A 19,774-nucleotide genomic window follows, 5' to 3' on the forward strand; every position below is an offset into this window, starting at 1 on the left:
CAGATGCTGTTGGTCCTCTGGGCTGTTGGTCCTGAACCTTCCCGTCTAGGTTCTCTGAAGACCCTGCTGTGTGCATGTGTCTTAAATAAGAGAAAGCTCTACTTTCCATTTTATGAATGCCCTCCCCTTTCTTTCCAATTCTCTTTTCCCTTCTTACATTCATTCTGTGATCAGGTCTGGGCATTTTTCTCAACCATTTTGGTTTTCATTATTGCTTTCACTTTCACTGCTCATTTTAACAAAGTTAATTAACAAGTTTCTACTAAATGAAGACATTAACTTTACAGTATAGATATCCATATATAAATGAAATTTAGTTATATAACATAAAGATGAAAAGAATTCATAATTGTACTTAAAATCTATTGAATGCTCTGTTTCAACGTTTCTTCAGCACATGCTTGAGTACCTCGTGGGTTTCTCAGCCCCCATGTGAAATCCAGGCACAGAAGCACAAAACTGTAATCCGAAACACGGGAGAAGAAGCAGAAAGGACTCTAGTGCTTCAGCAAATCCAACTACAGCTTAAATGAGAGAACCCGTCAGAGGAAAGCAAGCAGGGCATGATTGAAGTAAGAACTGGCCATTGACTTCTGGCTTATCATACATGAACACTCACATCAAATGCAAACAGACAAAAGCAATAAAGAAATCAAAAGTGATTGAGAAGGAAGGCCCAGACAGGAGCAAAGAATGAATGCAAGAAAAACAAGAGAATTGGGAAGCAAGTTATTGGCATTAAAAATGGAAATTAGTGTTTCTCCTTTTTAAGACACATGCACACAGGATGGCCTTGACAGAAACTGAGAAGGGGTAAGTCACGACAACAGCCCAGAGGACCAGCAGAAGCTGCAACATCCACAATGGCTAGACCCTGTGTTTCCTGATTGACCCTGGTGCTTATAAACTACTGGTCAACCTGCTCTCTGGGATGTGACCTGCCTCAGACTCATAACCTCAGCAACAAGGGAGCCTTGACACTCCTGGCACAAATGAGGAGACTCTCCCCTCTCTCCTGTCTAAAGGACAGAAAGGACTTTGCATTCCCTCTGGAGAAGGTGGATGCCCAGCAGATCCAGAAGGCCCCAAGCCATCCCTGTCCTGCAGGAGCTGACCCAGCAGGTCCTGTTCCTCTTCAGCTCAGAGGACTCATATTTTGCTTGGAAGACAACCCTCCTAGACACATTCTGTACTGGCCTCACCCAGCAGCTCAATGACCTCCAAGCCTGATGTAGCAGGTGGTGGTACAGGAACCTCCCTGAATAAAGGTATTTATATTTTTATTCACATCAGAAGCAAAATTACAGTTTTGAAGTAGCAAAAAAATTATGGTTGAGGTTTACCACAAGTTAAGGAACTGTGTTAAAATATCGTTACATAAGGAAGCTTGGAAACCACAGAGCTATATAGTGTGGTCCAGGACACCCAGTGCTATATGGATTTTCTTAGCTTCAAAAATAAAAAAAAGAACTAATTAATTTGAGGCTTTAAAGATTGATCCATTTATTCAAGTGTAAATATAAATACATTTTTATCTTAGCATTTTAAATATCTCAGATGAGGCACACTAAAAATTAATGAAAATATATAAATAAAGTCTGAGTCTAAAGACATCTGGGGTGACAATTAGCCTTAAATCGAACACCAAATTTGTTGTGAAAGCATTCTACTATATGGAGACTTTGAAATTAAGCAGAAAAGTAGATCATTTTCTTTACACTACTGTAACCTTACAGTGAAAACACATACTTGTAGTCTACATACTCACTAAGATAAAAGTGTGATGAGGGATGACGGTGAGTATGGGTACGATTAAATCAAACCATGTACACAAGTCAGGACTAAAAGAATGTCAGGAGTGGAGAAGTCGATCTCCTCCTTGCATCTTTAAGGTCATTTGTGAACGATTTTAAAATGGGTTGCACAGTCCAAAAATAGTGCGTTCAGTAACCACAAAGATAAGCTTTTACGAAGAAGATAACACAGGAAACTGCGAGGAATCATGGGGTTCCAAAGGTTCGTTTTTATACACATTTCTAATTGTATTGGCTCCAAGGGATTTTTTTTCTTGAGGCTAGTATGAATGAGTTGATTGCCAGATTCCTCTTCTGGAAGGTTTTACTGTGTGCTCTACCTTTTATGCTGTGCTTTCATGCCTTCACTAATATTAACTTCCCTAAATGTTTAAATTCCTTGATGTTGAGAGTAGAATTCTAGATCCCAGAGTCAGGCTGGCCAGAGGCTGGTAATGTCAGGGGTATAATAGATTAAAGGGGAGTAGGTCACAATCTGACAGGAGCGAGACATTCTGACTTACTGCTGCACTGTGAGATACTGTCCATACAGAAGCATGAGATTAGTAGGAGAAATGCAAAGACAGGATTTCTCAAGCAATGATTGAGAAGTATTCGATGGGTTTATCTATTTGTCTGAGAATATACATCATTCCATGCACCCACAGTAGTTTGTATCCTGATCATGTATGTAATATTTACACCAGAATGTTAAAATAAATATTAAAAATTTTGAAAAGAGGTAAAGAATGAAGAGACCAAATCAGGTCAAATTAGTAAAATTTATAGAAAATGCAAATACATACCAAATTATAACCAAAAAAATGCTACATTACACAAACAGTTAATGAATAAATGAGTGAATAGAAATTAAACAATTAAATAAATAATTACATAAATAGATGTGGTGGGTGAAGAGCAAAGTGTCTTTAAAGAGAGATAGAAGCACTGTTCATTGCTGATGGAAACATGTAGACATGTTGAGTTCATGGCAAATGAGTGAGATCTGTGTGACTCCAGAGTCTGATCAGAGAGGTGCAGGGTCCAAGTCCAGGAGAGTCCCCTCCACTTTGGCTCAGGACCTTACTCTTTCTTCTCACTCAATCTGCCAGCAAATTGGCTGAGGAAGACAGGGCTCTCCAGACTTCTGCTCTGACCACCTCCCAGGCACAGGGGCTGTGTTTCTTCCCTCTCAGGTAGGCAGTGATCCTGTGGAAGTATTTCCTCACAGCCACCATGGAGTCTTCCTGGCTCAGGGGAGGTTCCTGCACCCCCACCTGCTGCATCACACAGGCCTGCAGGTCCCTGAGCTTCTGGTGGAGGCCAGTGCAGAATGTGTCTAGGAGGGTTGTCTCCCAAGCAGCAGATGAGTCCTTTGAGCTGAAGAGGATCAGTACCTGCTGGGTCAGCTCCTGCAGGACAGGGATGGCTTGAGCCTTCTGGATCTGCTGGGCATCCACCTTCTCCAGAGGGAATGCAAAGTCCTTTCTGTCCTTGAGCAGGGACAGAGGGGAGAGTCTCCTCATTTGTGCCAGGAGTGTCAAGGCTCCCTTGTTGCTGAGGTTATGAGTCTGAGGCAGGTCACACCCCAGAGAGCAGGTAGTCCAGTAGCTCATCAGCACCAGGGCCATCAGGAAAGCCCAGGGTCTGGCCATTGTGGATGTTGCAGATGCTGTTGGTCCTCTGGGCTGTTGGTCCTGAACCTTCCCATCTAGGTTCTCTGAAGACCCTGCTGTGTGCATGTGTCTTAAATAAGAGAAAGCTCTACTTTCCATTTTATGAATGTCCTCCCTTTTCTTCCCACATCCTTTTCACTTTCTTTAAGTCATCCTCTGCTTGTGCCTGTCCTCTTTTTAGACCTTTTTGTTTCCCTTCTGTTTGCATTTTCACTTATCCCCCCGACATAGTTTCTTTAGAGTTTATTCCTGAAATTGTCCTGGACAATTTTATAGCACAGATATTCCTTACAGGTATGACATTACTCACATGTAAAAAAATTAAATCTTTTCTCTAATAATTGTATTGAAAAGTTACTGAATTTAATGCTTGCAAATGAACTTTGTGAGTCATGTTTACTTCTTTATATAGTTACTTAGATTGTATGTAAATTTTACTGCAAATTATTTTTTCTAAGTGCTACATTAATGTTTTAATATTTTCAATATTTGATGCAATGGCACGTTACAGTTAACATCTATATATGCTTAATTAAGTGCTAGAAATGGAGTCATATGCCCATGATTCGCATATATCCATGGGAGGCCTGTTCATTTCTGAGTAGAAAGGAGGAGGAGGAGTGGATACCGGGTGGTTTTGAAGGGCACTGGCAATGAGAAACTTGGAGGAGAGGAGTGAGGTGTGAAAGTGTAGTCTGGAGGGACAATAAATAAATAACTTGAAAAGTGGGATCATTTTTATTCTAGCTTTCTTAATTTAGTTTGATATTAATTTATATGAAAGATTAAATGTGGTTTCTAGTATATATTAGGTATTTTTTTAATGATTATCCACGGGTTCTTATTGCCCAATGGTAAAGAGCTTCCTGATGAAGGCTGGAAATTGATGTTGATCCTTTGAGCCAGTGGTGGGCGTGGAAACTGATTTCTGGATGTTGTCGCTCACTCCACGTACTTGTGCTGCAGGAAAATTTTTGGTTAACACACATACATGCATTCTCTCTCTCTTCTCGTGTGTGTGTGTGTGTCTCTCTCATCACACACACCCACACACACGCAAAAACCTAAACAACCTGTATGTATATATAAAGATGATAATGTATCAGCATATACGTGTTTGTCTTAAAAGTCTCAGCCTTATCTTTTGCACTGTTACATCTCTGTCCCTTATGATTTACGGGATGCTGTCTCGGGCATGTGGGTTCTTTAGCTGGTTCGTGCTCCAGAAGAGCTTTATTCAGAATGAGGAACAGGTGGGGGGTTTCTGTGCTGCTGCCATCGTGATTTATACAGTGAACGGAGCTTCTCTGATATTTCTCTCCCTCTCCACCCTTCTTATGAAGCAGTTTTGGAGGTCATGGGGTTGTTCTTTGCAGTTCCTTCAAAGTCAGGATCAGTGCAGACATCACCCACTCTCCATCATTACTGCCCTGTATGTTCTTCGACCAATAACAGTTACGCCTAATTGAGTGTAGTTTTTTTTTTTTTTTTTCTGGTGTGTATGCGTTTTAGAGAATCTGACGCCAGCTGCTGGTATTTCCCCAGGTGCCTGTGACGTATTCAGTGGTGTTCGAGTCTATTCACACTCCCTGCTGCACAGTGGCACAGTGTCCTCAGCCTTCTTCCTGTACCCACTCCCTGAGTGTGCCCACCATACCTTGATGACTTCAGTGCTCACACACAATGTGGCGTTTGCTTGGTTTTCAGGCATCATAAATCCTAAAAGGTCGTTGCTCTGATTTTAGTGGATTCAATAGCCAGGCTTTTGTTTACAGCAGTGACCACATTGCCATGGATCAGAGTAATTTTGAAAGTGGACCTAGATAGTCAATCCATTCCCAGACAAAACTTCAATGATTTCCTTCTCGACAACATCAGTCTTAACACCCCTACAGAAACAGGAAGCTGTAGGTAGCAGGACTGTAGAGGAGAAGAGCAATGGCCTTGGCGTCTCCGTGCCTGGTTTCTACATCACTCTACTCCTCACCGAGGACAAGCGCATCCCTCCGTCCTCCAGAGAACCTTCCTCTTGTAATAGATGCTGCTGTGCACAGACACGTACAAGTGGTCAATGGACAGAGAACAGGGACTGAGACATGGCCGTCTGGCTTTCCTGGATCCCGAGGTCAGCGGTCATTACACAAGAGGTCAGAGGAAGATGGCAATGCCCCAGAGGCAGTTGATGACTGCCGCAACTCAGTGGTATTGGCACAACTGGAGCAGTCGCCTGTACCTGCTGATAGCAACTGTGACTGCACGCACAAAGTTGAATATGATCAAGACAGACCAGACCCTTGTTTAAAGCAGGGAGGAGTAGGAAATCCCACCCCTAGCAGAGGGAACTCTTTACTAAAACTGATGGCTGTGGGGGAAGGAGATTCAGTTATCCTCAGTAATGGAGCCATGAGAGGTTGCACATCGTCCACACAAGGTGGCAGTGTCCCCGTGCACATTTGGCAGCAATAAGTGAACTCAAGGTTAAAACACAAATAATAAGGAATAAAATTGAGAGAACTAGCCTAGTAACTTTATAGTCATTTAACTTCCCTTGTTAGATTTGCTCCATGGGGTTGTTTTTTGAGGCTACTATGAATGGAGTTTTTCCTGAAAAGTTCATGTCATCTTGATTGCCAGCTAGGGTCGTGTGGGAAGAAGGAATCTTATTAGGGAAGATGTTCCTATAGAATCACCCTTGCAGACGAATCTCTAAGCTATTTTATTAACTGATGACTGTCTATAGAACCATCCATCCCACTGCCAGGTGATCTCACCCCTGGACATGTGATTCTGTATGCATAGAAAGCACGTTGAGCAGCTGTGAGTCATCAAAGCAGTAGCCAGTGCTCCTCTGTGACTTCCATACCAGCACCTGCCTTCAACTTCCTGCCATGTTCTCAGTAGTGGAACTGCTGTGGATTTTTAAATGAAAACAAACCCTTTCCACCCACATGTTGCTTTAGGTCATAATACTTTATCACAGCAATAGAAGCCTACTCCAAGACAGGGCTGATGCCCATAATTTCAGTATTTCTCAGCGGTTACAGGAAGAGTCCTCATTAGTTGTGTGCTATATTTTATTTTGACTTTATGATTGATGGAGGAGAGTTATCTGTCTATGTTTCTTTCATTGGTTAATTAATAAAGAAAAACTGCCTTGGCCCTTTAAGAGAACAGAAAATTAGGTAGGTGGAGTAGACAGAACAGAATTGTGGGAACAAGGAAGTAGAGTGAGAGAGATGCTTCAGGCAGTCTCCATGGGAGTCTCATGCCATGCTGCTGCTCTCCGAGATGGACGCAGGTTAAGATCTCTCCTGGTAAGCCACAACTCGTGGTGCTACCCAGATTACTAAATATGGGTTAAAGCAAGATATGAGAATTAGTCAATAAGAGGCTGAAACTATGGGCCAGGCAGTGTTTTAAAAGAATACAGTTTCCGTGTAATTATTTTGGGTAAAGCTAGCCGGAGCCGGGTGGCAGGACGCAGCCCCCGCCGATTCACACTACAGATTGGCGCCCAACGTGGGGCTCGAACCCACGACCCTGAGATTAAGAGTCTCATGCTCTACCGACTGAGCATATGGGTTAAAGCAAGATATGAGAATTAGTCATAAGAGGCTGAAACTATGGGCCAGGCAGTTTTTAAAAGAATACAGTTTCCGTGTAATTATTTTGGGTAAAGCTAGCCGGAGCCGGGTGGCAGGAAGCAGCCCCACCGCTTCACACTACAGATTGGTGCTCCAACGTGGTGACTAAATCCACTTAAAAACCTTGCCCGCTTGGGATCGGAAAGAAATTACTCTGAGACCATGCCAATGGCTCACTGCTCCCTGCCTGCACCTGGGCAGATGGCGGAATCAGGCTTAGGCGAGCGGGACAGCATTTGCGGATTCCTGCCGCCATAGAGAGAGAGGTGTTTTCAGTCTGCGCAGTGCTCTGCGCATCTGATTTGGCTGTAACTTGGATTAAAAGAGTTTCTGTGCTGCACGCTCAGTATCAAATTAAACTGCTGAGTGCGGCTCCAATGTCGACTGCTGTGTGCCTGGAACTGTGTGCGGCTCAGGGGCACCAAATGACTGAGGCAGGAGAGGCTTTGGCTCTGCTCCGCCATGCTGAACTGTGCTGATCTCAGGCAGGAACTATCTATTGTAATTACCATGATAACAGCGCAGTTAAGGTTTAGACTTGGCTGGAAACAGGCGGTACCATATTACCTCTACATGGCGCAACTTAAGTTTTAAGAAGTGGTTAACATTTTAAGAAGTGCTCCTGGATATTAAAAATTGCAGATTCACAACAGGACAGATTCAGACATAAAAGACTTTTAAATGAGTCACAGTGTTGGATGAATGTATGTAGGCTTGAGAGAGAGAGAGAAGAAAATATAAAAAATAAAGTTAATGCTTGAAAAAAGGGGTAAAGTCTTTAAAGAGACAGAATAAAGTAAAGTGATAGAATGAAAATAAGCCGCATAAAAATGGAAAATTCACAGAGAGTCTGGATTATGTATTTTGTTGTGTTTTCTTTGATTTTTTTGACTGTAAAGGAGCTAAGTACAGAGAGACATTTCATTATATGGGCTGCCAGTCTAGACCAAAATGGACATCTTAACGGTATGACTTCAGGATTTGGATCTAAGAACATGATGCTTTGGAAAAGAGTTTCTTCTTTTGTTTTCACAGAGGACGAGACTCTGTGGATTGCTTCTATTCCAATATGGTATGATAGACCACGCCCTCCTGAAAGGTTGCTGTGAACATCTTCAAAAATTACTTCACTCAACTGCCAACTGAGAGGAACCTACACAGGTTACACCATGAAAGACCTAAATAACAGCGCCCCCATTCAGCAGGAAGCAGTTTGGAGAAAAAAACTGCGCCCATTTTCCCAAATATTGTTTATAAATGTTCTTTTACATTTAAAGGGGGAGATGATATAGATATGAATTTGCATTGGTATAGATTTTAAGGTCAATTTTGTTATATGTATATGTATTTCTGATCTTGATTAAGCTATTGTGATTGTAGTTCATTTTAAAAATTGTAATGTATAATTAGGAAATATAGGTTGTTAATGGATAATCATCGATTAATAGTCAAGCTTGTAGTCATGTTAGTCATTTTCTAGATGTGCATAGATATATTTCAGATAGGCATTCTTCATATCTTTCAAAGACTGCAGAATATGGCATTTAATGTTTTAATAACTTAGGGTTTTTCATGACAATGAGACACGTCTGCTCCTGGCAGCACCAATCTACTTCAAGAGGAAGATGGGCATCGAAGAGGCTACTTATGGAGTTTGTTAGCCATTTGGGCAAGAAACTCCTCTTGCCTGGACTGTTGCATAGACTGGACCAAAGAACCCGCAGAGAGAGGACTGCTGAACTTGCCTAAAGGTGAGATGGTCTTTCGGGGTTCCTGATTCATGAAAGAGTCTGCGAGACATTCTGCAGGACACAGCAGAAAGTGACTGAACTGTCTTTGGAATTTCCTGCTTCATGAAAAAGTCTGCTGGACACTATGGGCCTGAAGGCTGAAGATGGATGCCCCAACGGTACAGAGGAACTTTGGGTGACTGTCTAGGCAGCGAGTTGTCTCTGTCATTTCTAGAGTTTTATAAGTTACTTATTTCTTGTTTACTTAGGTAATATTATATCCTTCTGGAGTCTTTGATGGAGTTGAAGAATAAATAGATAGTTATAGCTTTCCTTAGTTATGATAAAAGATAAAATAGATTTAAATATTGTAACTGTAATACTTGCTTGATAACTGTTTGTTATATGTAATTTGCTATGTTAAAGTTGAAGCCTTTCTTTGTTTAAACAGAAAAAGGGGAAATGATGGAGGAGAGTTATCTGTCTATGTTTCTTTCATTGGTTAATTAATAAAGAAAACTGCCTTGGCCCTTTAAGAGCAGAAAATTAGGTAGGTGGAGTAGACAGAACAGAATTGTGGGAACAAGGAAGTAGAGTGAGAGAGATGCTTCAGGCAGTCTCCATGGGAGTCTCCATGCTGCTCTCCGAGATGGACGCAGGTTAAGATCTCTCCTGGTAAGCCACAACTCGTGGTGCTACCCAGATTACTAAATATGGGTTAAAGCAAGATATGAGAATTAGTCAATAAGAGGCTGAAACTATGGGCCAGGCAGTGTTTTAAAAGAATACAGTTTTGTGTAATTATTTTGGGTAAAGCTAGCCGGAGCCGGGTGGCAGGACGCAGCCCCCGCCGATTCACACTACATATGATCTTACTCATATTTGTATAGAAATGAGTTTATCTGGTAGAAGTGAGAGTCAAATGTTAGTTATCAGAGGACAGAGAAATCAGAGGGAAGTACAGTCTAGGAAGAGTTGGTCAAGAGGACAAAGGCACAGCGTAACACAAGCAACATGTTCTGACATCCTTCTGCAATGCTGCTGGCTACACATATGAGGAGTGATGAATAATAGAGAGAAGGAAGATTTTTCCCATTGATAAACTAAGACTATATGATGATTGTATGCACTCACCTCTTACGTTTATGCAGTGCACATTGCTTTCAGTATTATTTCTTACTGAGTCCAGATAGGTAATATTGATGGTGACCCAATGAGTTTAAAACCATCAAAAGCTCTTTCAAAGATCTAATGGCTGACAAATAAGAACAAACATGTATAGTAAAAATTTATTGACTAGAGGAAATAAATTAACAATATTGGTTTGATACATTAAAGAAAATAGAAAATTCATAATATTATAAGGTAAATAAAATTATGTAAATAGTAAAACAGGAAAAACAATATAAATAAATAAAACATTTGAATAAAAAACAAATGCCCTTACAAATAAATATAATAGAACCTAACATTATGCAAAATATGCAGGCAAACATAATCATTGATGTCAAAGTAAAAGATCTTGGGAAAGGCAAAATCTGCCAAGTGAGGTTCAGGGTCCTAGTCCAGGAGAGTCTCCAACACTTTGGCTCAGGACTTACTCCTTGTCCTAATCTTGCCAGCAACTTGGCTGAGGAAGACAGGGCTCTCCAGACTTCTGCTCTGACCACCTCCCAGGCACAGGGGCTGTGTTTCTTCTCTCTCAGGTAGGCAGTGATCCTGTGGAAGTATTTCCTCACAGCCACCATGGAGTCTTCCTGGCTCAGGGGAGGTTCCTGCACCCCCACTGCTGCATCACACAGGCCTGCAGGTCCCTGAGCTGCTGGTGGAGGCCAGTGCAGAATGTGTCTAGGAGGGTTGTCTCCCAAGCAGCAGATGAGTCCTTTGAGCTGAAGAGGATCAGGACCTCCTGGGTCAGCTCCTGCAGGAAAGGGCATCCACCTTCTCCAAAGGGAATGCAAAGTCCTTTCTGTCCTTGAGGCAGGAGAGAGGGGAGAGTCTCCTCATTTGTGCCAGGAGTGTCAAGGCTCCCTTGTTGCTGAGGTTATGAGTCTGAGGCAGGTCACATCCCAGAGAGCAGGTTGACCAGTACAGGAGCTCATCACTCCCAGGGCCATCAGGAAAGCACTGGGTCTGGCCATTGTGGATGTTGCAGATGTTGCTGGTCCTGAACCTTCCCCTGTAGGTTCTCCGAAGATCATCCTTGTGCATCTGTCTTAAGTAGGGCAAACACTAGTTTCCACTTTCTGAATGCCCTCCCCTTCTCCACAATTCTTTTCACTTTTCTTCATTAATTCTCAGCGGTGTCTTGGCATTTTTCTCAACCATTTTTATTTTCATTACTGTTTTCTCTTTCATTGCTCTCCTAAACAAATCTGTATCAGAGGTTTTCTTGCCCTGAGTAAAATTGTCATTAACTGTTAACCACACATATGCATTCAACTTTTGATATTTACACACGTAATTCAATGATAAATTTCTTCTAAAACTTGTAAAAAAAAGATATTGAAATTCAGTTTGTAATTAAATTTTCTGTTGTTATTTATATCAAATACATACTTTTAAATTATAATTTAAGGTATGATGCAAATTTGCTGTTTCTAAATTTATCATATTAATGTAATGAGACACTGTTTTTCTAATGTTTAAAAGAAAAAAATACTTTTTCAAATTGCCCTTATTAACTTTAATACTGATTTATATGTATGCTTGATTTAATAATCACTGTATATTGGCTATTTATTCAATGATTGCCATGCCATCATGAGGTTTTAATATGTGAGGGTTTGCTGTCAAGTTTCATGAGCTGAGTTTGATTCCTGGAACCCATGGTTGAAGCAGAGATCTGAGTCCTGTATTTTGTCCTCTGAACACCATATTCATAGTGGACAATCTTGAGGCTGCTCACACACACACACACCACATACACTCAAACACACATATACATACACACTCCCACACTACATACACACAAACATGCACACTCCACACTAACACACACACAGACACACACACACACTCCAGCATATCTGCATATAGACACACTGCATTACACACAAAAATGCCCATTCACATAAGCACACACACACATATATGCACACCCTCCCCCCACATAAGTATACATCCCTCCCACGAAAATGCACTAACATGCACATTTACACATTCTCACATGTACAAGCCCCCCACACTCAAACACACACATACATTTCCACACATATGTACACACTTGTGCACACACTCACATGGTGAACAAACATCTACACTTACATACATGCTCTCTCTCCCCCCCTCACACACACACACCTAAAACAGTGCTCGTGCATACACACACTATAAACAATGCTGTGCAGACACACCACACCTATAAACAATGCTTGTGCACACACACACACACACACACACACACACAGTCATAATAAGAGTAATAAGAAGTAAATACCTCAAAACTAAGATTCCTGTGAGGGATTTTTCTTGAGTTGAAGTGGGAAGCGCCACTTCTTAACAAGACTTTGGAGGGGAAGGCACACCTTTTATCTGGATCTTTGAGGTGGGACCACTCACCTTTAACCCAGATCCTTTGAGATAGGAAGACCCACCTCTATGCTGAGGCACACCTTCTGCTGGAATCCCATAGAGGACATGAAAGAAGAAAGCTTTTGAACTTTGCCTGCTTGCTCTCACCTTGATCGCAAGCCCATTCCTTCACTGACATTAGAACCCACTTCTTCTGGACCCCAGCATGTTAGGAAGACCATGTAAGATGTCCAGCCTCACGGGGTGAATAAATCCATAAAGGTAAGGATCTGAAGTGTGACAAATGAAAGTTTTTGTTTTGAGATGGTATTACTCTTATTACTCCTCTGTATTATCGGGAGGTGTGTGAGCATTGTGAATAGATGTGTGTGTATGTGTGTGGCAGAGAGCATGTCTGTGTGCGTGTGTCCACAGGTGTGTGTGCACCACTGTGTGTGTGTGTGAATTGATGTTTGTGTTTGAGTGTGTGGGTATGTGTTTACATGTGTGAAGGTATAAAGTGTAGGTGAGTGCATTGTCTGGAGGAAATGTGTGCTTATGTGAGTGTGTTTATGTAACAGTGTGAGGGTCTTTGTGTGTGTGCATGCATTGTGTGCGTGTGTAGACACAAGCTCTTGCCATGTGTAAATGTGCTCATTGGAGTCTGACTTACGAGAGTTTGTTTCTCCGTTTCAACCCTGGACTCAGCGCATCAAGACTTGAACAGCAAGTCTTTTCACCTAGATACCTCATGATGGCATGGCAATTATTGGAAGAAAAGTCAAGATACACTAATGATGTAATGAACATCTTATGTAAATCAATATTAGAGTTAATGGAGGCAATTTGAAGTGTACCATTACATTGATACTTTTAATTTAGAAATAATTTGCATCACACCTTACATATGATTTAAGTATTTATTTAAATAATAGAAATAAAACACAATGTAAGATCAATTTAAATAACTTAAATAAAATTTTGGGAGAAACTTTATCTTTAAAATAGATAAAATAGTGTAAGTTTCAAAAGGAATGGTCATCTGTGGTGTAATGGCTAATGACAACTCCACTGACAAACAGAAAAGTGCTGAAAACAGCAGCTTTCTGAGGGCAGCGTGTGAAAGAGGAAGCAAAGATGACAAAAAATGGTTTAGAAAAAAAATGTCTAGACAAAAGCAGAGGATGAGCTCAAGAAAGTGAAAAGACAATTGGAAAGTAAGGGGCGGGCATTCAGAAAACGAAACCAAGGCTACACGATTTTAAGACGAAGGCAGGAATGATGGTCTTCAGAGAACCTAGAGGAGAAGGTCAGAACCACACAGCCCACAGGACCAGCAGCATCTACAACATCCACAATGGCCAGACCCTGTGACTTCCTGATGGTCCTGGTGCTGATGAGCTGCTGGTCAACCTGCTCTCTGGGATGTGACCTGAGTCAGACTGACAAAATCATGAACGAGACTCTCTCGATACTCCTGGCACAAAAGAAGCAATTCTCTCTTCCCTGTTGGAAGGAGACAAAGAACTTTCTCTGTCCCCTGGAGGAGATGGATGCCCAGCAGATCCAGAAGCCTCAAGTGATCCAGGTACTGGATGACATGACCCAGCAGAGCCTGACGCTCTTCTGCCTAAATAAGGCATCTGCTGCATGGGAGACAACACTCCTAGAGACATTCTGTAATGGCCTTTACGATCAGCTCAGGGAGCTGCAGTCCTGTCGGATGCAGCACGTGGGGATGCAGGAAATCCCTGTGAAGAAATATTTCGAGAGGATCACTGCCTACCTGAGGAAGAAGAAACACAGCCCCTGTGCTTGGATGGTGGTCAGAGCAGAAGTCTGGAGAGCCTGGTCTTTCTCAGCCAACTTGCGAAAAAGTTTGAACAAGGAGAATGAGTAAGTCCTGAGGAGTCTCCTGGGACCGGACACTGTATCTCACTGTTTAAGTTCTCCACTAAAGACTCTTGTTCATTTTGGCATGAATTCAATCAACCTGCCTAGTTTCAGCAGAACAGAGACAATTTGGGTCTACATATGAAAGCATGTGTTCCTTCATCCTATTGGTGTATCCGTGTATGCATGTATTTACTCATTTTATTATTTATATAATTTAAGTTATTTAAATTCAATCTTAAAGTTTTATATTTTCTTTAATGTAGCAAACCATCCTGTGCGATTAAATTATTTTGTTTTCTATTAAATTTTGCTGCATAGAACATTTTTTAATTTGTTAATTCTGTTATTTTCCAATTTTCTCAGTACTTTTAAGTGGATACTCTACACCATACAAATTATACAAATGAACACAAGGTCAAAAAATTGAGCAGGATCCATGTGTGCACAGCATAGTGTTTAGACAAACCCTGCATCTGTCCCTCTAATTTCTCCAGGATGTAGTATTCTCTGTGTGTACAGTCAGCATGCTGTCCAGAATCTTGTTCCTGTCACATTGTGACTTGGTCCTCTTTGATGTAATGTTCACCAGAGTAATCCTCCCTCTGACCTCCCTGACCTCTGGTACCTTTCATCCACTCTCAACTTCTGTGAGTTTTGGGTTCTAAATATGAGTGAGATCATGTGCAGTGATATAAAATAGATCACAAAAAATGATCAACTTGCCTGAATACCACAGCAAACATACCAAGAAGTCAGTAAATCAACTCCATTCATAATGGTCTCAAAAATATACCTGCAATAAATCCCACCACGGAAGTGAAATGCCTCTGAAATTAATCCTCCCTCTCCATTTCATGGTTTTTTTCTCCTCTTTCTTCTCCTCCTCCTTTTCATCCTTCTTCTCTGTCTTAGTGCTTCTAGTTGTGCACAGGGGTATCTCCTGGAACCTTAGATAACCCTCTTAGAGTCCCCACCCCTAAGGACAATGAATCTCCTCTCAGAAGCCACCAGTTGCCTTAGTTCCTCGGCTACAAGCGGAATTTCCTGTGTTTTCCAAGCTGGGATGTTGTCTGGCTTGGTCTTGTTCATTCAGTCACAGCCACTGTCAGTTCATTTGTGCAGATACCGTGCTGGTCCAAGAACACTGCTTTGCTGTGGTTATGCACGGCCTCTGGATCTTGCAATCCTTCTGCTCCCTCTTCTGCAATGATCAGGACCAGGAAGTCAGCCCTTTATTTCTGCTCCGTAACCACTTGTGGGTTTCTGTGTTCATTGCCATAGGAGGCTCCTGTGGTAGGGGTAGTAATCCCGCAGTAACAGTCTCTTAGACATGTAGCTGTAATTTGAAATCAGGTATGGTGACACTACCAATACAGTACTACTTTACTCTTTGGTATCTTCATGGGAGAAATAAAATTTGGTAACTTCTGGGAGAAATAAAATTATTTTCATTGGATTGTGTGATGGTTTAGATAGGAATGGCCCCATGATCATGGGTTTGAATGAGGATTGGCCAATTAGGAGGTGCAGCCTTGTTGGAGTAGGCATGGCCTTCTTGTTGGAAGTGTGTCACTGTGAGTTGGGCTTTGAGGTCTTCTATGCTAAGACTAGGTCTAGTGTGAGAGACTCCTTCTGCTGCCTCTGGAACAACATGTAGAACTTTTGCTCATTCCCTAGTAGTGTGTCTGCCTCCATGCTGCCATGTTTCCCACCAGGAGGATAATGGACTACACCTCTGAAACGTTAAGCCACCCCCAATTAAATGTTTTCCTTTATAAGCGTTGGTGTGGTCATGGTGTCTCTTCACAGCAATAGAAACCCCAACTAAGACAGACTGCATTGAACATGAAGATCCCTTGGACATATAGAAACTTTCATAACAACATTATTGTATTTAATCAACATAGATCTTTCCCACTGAAATTAGTAGCTAATGTTGCTGCTACTGCTGCCACACTTGGATGATTCGCCAGCTCCATTCTTCAGCTTTCATTTCCAGAGACATCACGTTTTTTGGTTCACTGCCACAAAACAGCATCAGCGTTTCTTTCTAGGAGAAGTAGAAAAGAGAAAGAAAGCAGATACGGAGGACTTCTACAATCCAAATGAACATCTTAAGGACAGAAGACTTAATGGAAAAGTATAGACAGTTGAACACTTTAAAGCCACTGCTGTCTCTTAAAATAGCCTAAACATCTCTATAATGAGACACATTGGAACTGAAGATCACATCACGGAAATCAATACTCAATAAGGAATTGATGGCTTACAATTACTTTATATAGGGATCAGTGTCCTAGATCAACATTGAAAGTGGCAGTACATCTAAACACTATGCATTACACACGATGCACTGCTTAACAGCCAGCACATACTATATATAATATTACACATACGTGTAGACACAAGCTTTCTTTCTGACACACTGCCAGTACCCTCCTGCTTTCCAGACCCCATTTTTCAGCCTCATAGCCCCGGTTTCCTTCCTCCCTGATGTGGAAAGCCCCAGTGTGTGCTCCTCATTCTCTCCTCATTAACCAACTCGTTCAGTATACAACCGATATCTCTTACATCTGGATTTCCGGTGATTCCTTTCTTACTGAAAAAGCCATAACTCAGGTGAAACAAAAAGCAAAACAACTCGAGGTTTGTAAAAAGTTCTCGAGTGAGGGATTGTCTCACATATGTGGAACTGAGAGTGTTCTTCTCATGACCTAATGATGTCTATGGGCTGAGGCGAGGACAGGAGAGAGAGAGAGAGATGAGAGAGAAGAAGATGAGAGAGATGAGAGAGAGATGCAGAACTAGAGAGAGAGGTGGGGGGTGGGGAAAGGAACTGAGCAACTCTGGGCCCTACAGAGATAACGATCGCCCCCCTTTTGGCAATTGCATCTAAGAAGTAACAAGCTTCACTATGGCAGTTTTCCGGAGATTTCTGTTCCTAGTAGAGTTTTCTCCTCGGGGTCAAATTGGGCTTTTCCTCAGAAGAATGGACATCTGTTTGGAAGATTTGATTCCTTCCACTTCTTATCTGAGGGGAGGGAGCATGCTCCCAGGTTCACACTGTCATGTCTTCTGGACAATGGACAGCTCACGTGCACACATAGTTAGAAGAGATTTTTTTTCCTTCTAACCTACTGGTAAAGGAAGTTCTCTGGAGGAGGAAGTTCTCGGAGAAGTAGCTGTTTACAAACCAGCTCCATGTCTGACCTCACATTGTTTTGAGCAGTATGTAAAGCATTTGGAATGCAGCTGAGCAAACCATGCCCCAAGCCAGGAAGGCTGTAGCTTAGTGTCAACCCATAGAAGAGCTCCTTCACCTGCTCTGTCTGCCTACTGAGACCGGCAACAATGGGCTTGGTAAATGCACTGACCTATGACTGTCTTGATGTGTGACTTCAAAAGTTCGGGTTTGCCTCTTCCACAATAGAACACATCACCTGGGTAACACAAATCTGTATTCTACACCCACGGTCACTCACAACTAGGTGTTAATCGGCGTGGAATAAGCTAGTTCTTATTTTTACTGGAGCAAGGTCTGTGTTTTGCAGGGGCACAGCTCAACAGCTCAGAGCATCTCAACCCATCAGCCCCTTTGCAGGACACATGGAGAGAGAAAGACAATTCCCATCTGTAGGTACAGATGCCAAGGAAATCTTAGAGGTTCATCAATTCCTTCTTAAGAGTAACTTGTCAGTTAAAAATTCCTCTCTGCTGACAGGGTCCTCCTCTTGATGCCGTGGCCAGGAGGAAGTTGTCACCTTCACTTTGGAATGCGGCCCATGCTCACATGAGCACTGCCCTGCTGGAGTCCTCACGGGAGCACAGGAATAGCTAAGGGACTTTTCGATATTACAGGGACAGGCAGGTGGAATGTGTATTGGGGATAACTGAGCAATACCAAGGCGAGCTGCAGAGTTTGAAATTAGAGAAGGCTCTGGCAGGGATTATGGTTATTGGAAGGAACTGGGCCGTGTGATTGTGCCGCATCTTTTAGATACAACTCTTTGTCTTCATTCCTTGGTGCTTATTTTAAGGTAATTTAAAGTAATTTTCATCATCTTTATGCCTATGTAATGGAATAAAATGCTATTAAGCAGCTCCATTCTATTACCTTGTCATGAACGTATGTATAGCCCTTTAGTTTTTCACATCTTAGACAGCTATATTTTTTTTTTTTAAGAGAATTGGGGAACCTAGAGGCAGGGCAGAAGGACTGAGATGTAACATGTTGTGAGCTACAAGACTGCTAAGCTATCTCTCCAGCATACCTGCCTGGACTCTATTCAACCTTCTCTGAGTTTGTGTAGCAACATCTGGTCCATGTGAGAACGGCCTTGGGAGGCAGGGAACATCACACAGCCCTCCACGAAGAGGACAGCCAGGGATGGCAATACCATGCATACTGGAGACAGCCAAGTCCGTCAAGCTTCCGGAGGGAGAGCGGTGAACTCCATAGCAATCCTCTGTGTCTGCCGATTCCTGAGTTGCAGTGGACCAACACCCAGTGTTGTAGAGCAAGACGTGGAAACACAGGAACAAGGGAGATGGTCCACTCCAACGATCTGGTCAGTAGCCTTGCCAAATCAGTGAGTGCGGGGAGGCAGGAACAATGCAGGCAAATTTCCACTTGTGCGCTGGTCAGAGAGTTTGGAGACTGACAGGCATAATTGCACCTCCTAACTCAGGAGGTGGTTGCCTGGCTCTTTTGAAATTAAGATAGTTCAGTGCTATCCTGATGGGTGGTCAGTATATGCAAATGAACTTCTGCTTCCCTTTTTTTTCTTTGGTTTTTCGAGACAGGGTTTCTCTGTGGCTTTGGAGCCTGTCCTGGAACTAGCTCTTGTAGACTAGGCTGGTCTCGAACTCACAGAGATCCGCCTGCCTCTGCCTCCCGAGTGAGTGCTGGGATTAAAGGCGTGCGCCACCACCGCCCGGCTTCTGCTCCTTCTATTGTAAACTATGAGGTCACTTACAGAAGGCTGGTCTTCAATATAAGTGACTTAGAGCACCTTAGCTACCTAGATGACAGAATGTTAACGATTTGAGTCTCAGAGCGATAAGGTCATTGATTGGGTGAGTTATCCTTTGCATCATGTTAATAACATTTTTTGTTATCTTCTCCCCCAGTGGGTTTTGTTTTTTACCATGGGTATAAAAGCTGTGGAAAAATAAATGTGTGTGATTTCAGGGTTGCATAATCTCTGGAATATCTTCCCAGTACTGTCTTATGGTTTCTGTCTTGTTATTCTATGCATCTTCATATTCAATATCGCAGTCATGGTACCTGCTTAGTGCCATATTCCCTAAGTAATGGGTCTTTGACACACATAGAAGGTGAGAATACAGTGTAGGGACCGAGCAAACTCTGTATATGTGTGTGGATGCAGATGGACAAGCTCGCATCTTATCAATGGCCATGTATTAATTTCATATCACTGTGTTTGTAGAAACCAAAATTGCGCAGGGCGATGGTGGTACACACCTTTAATCCCAGCACGTGGGAGGCAGAGGCACGCAAG

The 19,774-nt window shown here is 42.3% G+C and overlaps 1 protein-coding gene and 2 pseudogenes across 1 annotated transcript; 1 reads left to right on the forward strand and 2 right to left on the reverse strand.

Moving 5' to 3' along the window:
• Positions 1 to 2,876: 2,876 nt before the first annotated feature.
• LOC119805873 lies at positions 2,877 to 3,448 on the reverse strand (annotated as a pseudogene).
• Positions 3,449 to 10,083: 6,635 nt separating this feature from the next.
• On the reverse strand, positions 10,084 to 10,984 carry LOC119805891 (annotated as a pseudogene).
• Positions 10,985 to 13,713: 2,729 nt separating this feature from the next.
• LOC119805874 (interferon alpha-12-like) lies at positions 13,714 to 14,256 on the forward strand. The gene has a single exon (XM_038317645.1). It carries the CDS (start codon positions 13,714 to 13,716, stop codon positions 14,254 to 14,256), a length of 543 nt encoding a protein of 180 aa, XP_038173573.1.
• Positions 14,257 to 19,774: the final 5,518 nt, after the last annotated feature.

The sequence above is a fragment of the Arvicola amphibius genome, unplaced genomic scaffold (genome assembly GCF_903992535.2).
Source record: "Arvicola amphibius unplaced genomic scaffold, mArvAmp1.2, whole genome shotgun sequence".
NCBI lineage: Eukaryota > Metazoa > Chordata > Mammalia > Rodentia > Cricetidae > Arvicola > Arvicola amphibius.

Coding starts and splice junctions, on each gene's coding strand:
- LOC119805874 (XM_038317645.1), top strand. CDS start 13,714: ATGGCCAGACCCTGTGACTTCCTGATGGTCCTGGTGCTGATGAGCTGC.